We start from the raw sequence: 6,317 nt of genomic DNA on the forward strand, positions 1-6,317 counted from the left end.
GAGAGACTGTTTTCTTTGGCAGGCAGATTCCTCTAACCAGTTTGTCATGCATTTCTTTATTCCAACACCACACATGATGTATTTGTTTTATCTCCCCCCAAAAATACAAGTAAATACTAGTATTTTAAATTTGTGATTAATCGTGATTAATCACAACCTGTTATTGTAATTAACTCGATAACATTTTTTAATCGTTTGACAGCACTAATATATATATATATATATATATATATTTACATACACACACATATACATCCTTAATTCCGTTTTTTGTTTTAACAGATACTTACCTGTACATCATTTTAATCATTTTATTTAATTTTTATTATCCAGTGTGAACCACACTGTCCTGTTTTTCACTCTTATTCTGTTGCTGCTAAACTGCTGAATTTCTCCACAGGGATTAATAAAGGTACATCTTATCTTATCTTATCTTATCTTACAGTTACTGTGAATAAATAAAATATGCCCTCCATCAAATAAAGCAAATGCAAAAAAAGGAGCTTCCTGCATCTTGCTGCCGAGCTGGATCTGGTCACAGCACCTCATTCACATCACAGGCAGCATCTTCCCTAACCAGATATCAAGTAACAGTAACAGCATTTGATCTCATAAATGTTGATTGTCTCATTTAATTGACTTAGAAAACATATTAACAAAGCTCTCTGGTCTCATCTGGGTTTAATATTAGACCTTTAACTTTTCTAAAAATAAGATTTCCTTATTTTAGACTTTGTGACCAAAGCCACTATAGCAAAAAGCTATTCATGGCAGCACTGTTGCAAAAAAAGAAACAAAAACAGGATGCTTTTAACTCAGCTTACCGTTTATCATATTTAAAATCTCAAACATACATCCGAAATCAACAGTAAAAGTATGACAATGTTTAAATGTGTGTGTGTGTGTGTGTGTGTGTGTGTGTGTGTGTGTGTGTGTGTGTGTGTGTGTGTGTGTGTGTGTGTGTGTGTGTGTGTGTGTGTGTGATATTGATCCTGGAGATCAAGGAGTCAGTGTGGAGACAGGTGTCAGATCTACAAAAGAAGAAACATATATTATTCATCCCAAAAATTATCCTTCAACAAAACGAAATCAACACCTCTGGAATATGAATATTTGTGTACACATGCCGCTCATTCAAACAACAGTTAGTAATGATATGATGCACTTCTCTTCAATTATTTCTTACTTATCACCGAATCTGAATTTGAAACCTTTTGGAGCATGTGACTTAATGAAGTTGCCAGTGCCAATAGACTGCTGAAAACCAATGGTTCGTTAGTCAGTGTTTCTACCTCGGAGCAGCGGGGGGGGGCGGCCGGCATTTATGAGAGTACTCTGAGACAGAGCATCTGTCATCCAGCAGAGAGCGCTGCAGCAGTACTCCAGCTGCAGAAAGAGAGGAAGAGTGCTGAGCAGGCAGAGTGACAGCTGCAGGGAAACCTCTCTCTCTCTCTCTCTCTCTCTCTCTCTCTCTCTCTCTCTCTCTCTCTCTCTCTCTCTCTCTCTCTCTCTCTCTCTCTCTCTCTCTCTCTCTCTCTCTCTCTCTCTCTCTCTCTCTCTCTCTCTCTACAACAGACGCCGATCAATATACATGCAAAGATCATACACATACATTTTACTAGGCAAGTTTGTTAATGTTATCCATTCAAATATAATCCTGATTGTGATTAGAACACAGCTGCTGGTCAATGTCTGTCAGTTGTGTGGCAGAACCATTTAACACTTAGAATGACATTATCTAAAGATATCCAATATCTAAAATCTACGAATGCAACTTGTAATTGGATAACTTTAACATTTCATATATTGTGCGTGCATCTAATTGTCTTTTATGTCTTGCTCTCTATCTTCACTTTTGCTGTAAGAATGTAAATGTTATTAATGAATAAAGGTATTCTGATTCTGAACAAGCTGTGTAGCAGGATTTAAGGACAGTAAAAAATAAAAATAGCAGCAATGATCTGGAGCTGCAGATCGACAACTTGTGAAATATTCAGTGTCTCTGGGCTGAAGAAGCATCTTACTGGGATAAATTGTTTGATAGACAAAGCTCTAAAGTCACTACAAAGACTGTGTGTCAGTAATGCACTGGCACATATCAGGCTGAGGACTTCCTCCGTGTGTGTGAGGCTCTGCTGACCTCAGTCTCCAGCAGCTGCAACCTTCGGTCGTGGTCTCGGATCTCTGCCATCTGCTTCAGCACACTGTCAACCCTACACACACACACACACACACACACACACACACACACACACACACACACACTTTTATAAACCTCTGACAGAATATCTGTCTAGGATCAGCTTAGTTCAGTCACCTTTACAGTACGAGTTGTAAGCCACTTTAAATTAATCTTTCAAAAGATGTATGACTGTCAGTGACATGTATTGCTACAGAATTGTCTGTATGATGACTGGTCAGTTTTTATTTTGAAATGGCTCATACTCACAGCAGAGGAAACTTACTTCAGAGATGTACGTTTCAGTCGTGCTGAGTCACTCTCTCTCTGACGCTTGTTCTGAGCTGAGAGCAGGTTTTCTTTCTGAATAGCCTCCCATGTATTGAGGCAACTGGCCTTCCTGCCCTGCAGCTCTAGAACTGGGGAGAGAGAATGTGACTTGAATGATGGAAAAATAAAAAAGCGAAGGTGTTTCAATCAACATACGCGCAACTCTGTTTCCGAAACATATTAAGTTTGGCAGAGGAAGTTAAGAAACTGTCACATGACAGAAATGACATCATCAAGCCATGTGGTACAGCCATAGGGCGACCAAAGCTCAGTTCTCTCTTCATATTTAAAATAGTGTGGCACTCTGTTCCTCACATTATCAGAATAAGACAAATAATTTTAAAGGTTATCTTTCTTAAGTTAAATATGTAAGTATATAATTAGAGCAATTACAGTTACAGAGTTTAAGTAAATGTATTACTGTATTTCCCAGAATATGAATTGCCTTTTTCATTATTGGCACCAGGTGGCCTAAGCATGTTAAGGTTGCAACAATGTACGCTTTTTCTTAACCATTGACTCAATAAACTCAACTGTGTTTCAATTATAGTTAGAGTTGCTGAAAAGCAACAAATAAAATATCTAGATATGTTCCGTTGATGGCTGAGCTGGCAGAATCCATTTTTGTGATGGTTTACTACCTGTGTTTCTCAAATAAATAGAGATTTAAAAAATAAAATAAAGGGTTAGTTTTTCCAAAGATTGCTGTCTAAAAGTCCTCCAATTCTGGAATGGCTGAGACATGAGTGTAGATAACCATTAGGATTCTCTACCAAAAGAGGACAGTTAGCAAAATGGGAACATGTGCTTTGCCCTGTGAAGACAGATGCCTAAACCCCCTCAACTGGCTCCTTCCATTGTGGGGATGCAGGCTTCTGTTCTATTCGTTCTAGTTATCTGAGCTCCTGGCTTTTTTAAATACATGACGGAACTCTGCTCTGTATAGGCTATAAAGTGACCGTTATGACTTTGATCAAACCTCATGACACCGCTCCAGGTCCTCTTAAAATGTACCAAACACTTCTAGTAAATTCCTGACCCACGCAGTACCATACATGAACAGTTTTCCCTTTGTTATTACTCACTGCTTCCCCTGCTTAATTCTCACTCACTCATCTTCTCTCTACATAATGTACTTGCTACCTCTCACCAAAGTGTTTCCTTTTGACTGAGGGGATGTGGCGGATGTATCTCTTGATGAAAAGGTGGAGGTGTGAGATGATAATGAAAGGTGGAGCCAGGCAGGGCCTTGAGTGGTACTCCACAATCAGATTGTAGCGCTGAAACTTCCAGTAGGTGTCACTGCGCTCCTGCACCTTGGAGAAGGTGTAGCTGCAGACATTGAAATATCATCATGTGAATCCAGAGGATTCAGATTACACACAGTACAACTCTCTCATGTTCGATATATACATCAGAAGACCTGGAACTGAAACAAATGATTGTGAATGCCGGAGTACCTGAACATTGCGATGAGCAGGTTGACCAATACGATGTTGGTGAACAGCAGGTAGATGACCAGGAGGATGACCACCAGCCAATTGGCATAGGAGCTCAGGCAGGGCTCCTCACCGGCTTCAATCCGTGTGATGTTGTTTGTACAGTTCACTTCTAGCAGTTTATCAGCTAGATGGAAGACCAAAACAATATGTGAGGATCTATGCAGCACATTTACAGTACATGCACTTTAAAAGGGTAACCTCCCATTTTAACAATAGCTGTTGAAGGTCTATTTATAGATGTGAGTGAGTGAGTGAGTGAGTGAGTGAGTGAGTGAGTGAGTGAGTGAGTGAGTGAGTGAGTGAGTGAGTGAGTGAGTGAGTGAGTGAGTGAGTGAGTGAGTGAGTGAGTGAAGAAACGATCCACTTTATTTGAATGTGTAAGCAGTAGGATTTGTAAGTGAATGGATTTTCTGTAGAAAATATATTCCCCTTGCAAATTGCTAAATGAGTACAAAGATGGCCCCAGCCGTGGCGCAACTGGCTGGGGCACCTGCACCGTATGCCGGCGACCCGGGTTCGATTCCCGACCCGTGGTCCTTTCCGAATCCCACCCAGACTCTCTTTTTTTTTAATGAGTCCAAAAGGGGCATCTTAAGAAACCCTTATTTTGTGTTTAAAGGTCATGCTTATCTGTAAAGACTTTGACCGGTGAAATAGAGACTGAGCCACTCACTATCCATTTCATGTATGGGTATTTGTCCAAAAATATGCAGGTAGGGTCTGTAGAACACTCTGCGGAAAATCCAGTCGGGGCGCGGATCATACGAGTACAGAAGTGTCTGATTGGCCACTCCATAAGCCATGAGCCACACAGCCAAAAAAAAAAGGAAGAAGAAAACGTCCTTCATCTGAGGGGAAGCAAGGAGAAATCATTGATCCTTTTTAATGACATGTGACCATGATTGGGATAAAATACAAGAGAGTATATGTTTCAATGTTGGTTGCATTTGTGTCTTATCAACATTTGTGAATTCTTAAAACATGGTTCAGGTAGCATTGCAGGACCTTACCATCACCTATAGCACATCTGAACCAGTTAAACCACTGATTTAGGTAAAGCTACCTTAAGAGGACACAGATGTCATTTACTATATAAGAACAAAAATGCATTGCGACCAGCCTATGGATCATTGACTTGTTTTCGTAGTGATTTATGAAAACAATATGCCAGTTTTATGCTCTAACAAAACCATTCTGGTATCTCTGGCTGGTGTGGGACAGTAAATAGTCCGTCCAATAATTGAGTTAGTACGGCTGACCTCCTTCACTCATCACTAACTGCTGTGTTCCACACCCTGCTAGGTTGTTGTTTGTACTCACAAAGATCATGTTGAGTGCTTTGGAGGCAGAGAGGAAGGGACTGGCTATAATTATTGCAACTTCTTGACTTTCTCAATAGATTTAGAGCAGGGGTATCCAAACTTTTTTAACAGAGGGCCACATACAGAAAAACACCCCTCACTAGAGGCGAGCTATATTTTCACATCATATATATATGATATATATGATGCTTGATACTTGAAAATGCTTTAAGAAAAAAAAAGCAGCTCTGCGAAGGGTTTATTTTATTCTGTTGGCAACTCATTCCTTAAAACTGAATTAATAAGGGGAAATATGAAGGGTATATTTCAATCGTGTTATGTTAATAAGTTAATGGGCTTTTTTCTAATCAACTTAGATTTGTTAGAAAATGTTTTAACTTTAATTGACTGAATTTATACTGTGTTATATATTTTAATAGGGGCCGAAGATTGGACACCCCTGATTTAGAGCTAACGTTTGAAGCTAATGCTGGAAGAAAAGAGTTGGCAACTTGTCGTTGTTTTTTTGTTTGGATAACTTTAAAAATCTAGCTTAGTCCTGTCTCTTCTTGGCCCCTTAAGACTTTTGATACTGATTCTGATGGATTTCTTATAATATCTTTAATGTTGCAATGTGTACACAACAAAGTCTGTGGGGGGGCGGTTCCTTCGAGGCACCCTAACTTTCTGTTGAACACATTTTGACTCATGACTGATGTTTCTGTTCCACATTGTGTTATCATTCAGTTGTGTGTTGCCCATATGTTGTTTTATGAGTGTGTGTCCACACACCATTTTGCCAACAATGATGATCTTGGGCCCAAGCTGTTTGTGGATGGCAAAGATGTGGATGAGACGTAGAGTGAAGACCATAAAATCGATGGCCATCACAGCTCGGCCAAAATTATACGACCCAGGAAACATTCTGGAAAACAAAATGGTCAGTCCGAAAAATTTGTAAAATAATTTTTGAAAAAAATTAAACCAAAAAAAAAAATTTGGACT

The 6,317-nt window shown here is 39.4% G+C and overlaps 1 protein-coding gene across 1 annotated transcript; it reads right to left on the minus strand.

Annotated features, from left to right (window-relative positions):
* Positions 1 to 805: 805 nt before the first annotated feature.
* Positions 806 to 6,237, minus strand: LOC134878584 (transient receptor potential cation channel subfamily M member 4-like). Its single transcript, XM_063904722.1, has 8 exons — positions 6,105 to 6,237; positions 4,685 to 4,859; positions 3,970 to 4,135; positions 3,660 to 3,841; positions 2,466 to 2,598; positions 2,141 to 2,213; positions 1,293 to 1,386; positions 806 to 1,031 (listed from the first exon to the last, which is right to left on the minus strand). Exons 1-8 carry the CDS (start codon positions 6,234 to 6,236, stop codon positions 1,000 to 1,002), a joined length of 987 nt encoding a protein of 328 aa, XP_063760792.1. The 5' UTR covers position 6,237; the 3' UTR covers positions 806 to 999.
* Between the last annotated feature and the right edge of the window lie 80 nt (positions 6,238 to 6,317).

The sequence above is a fragment of the Eleginops maclovinus genome, chromosome 16, assembly GCF_036324505.1.
Source record: "Eleginops maclovinus isolate JMC-PN-2008 ecotype Puerto Natales chromosome 16, JC_Emac_rtc_rv5, whole genome shotgun sequence".
Classification (NCBI taxonomy): domain Eukaryota; kingdom Metazoa; phylum Chordata; class Actinopteri; order Perciformes; family Eleginopidae; genus Eleginops; species Eleginops maclovinus.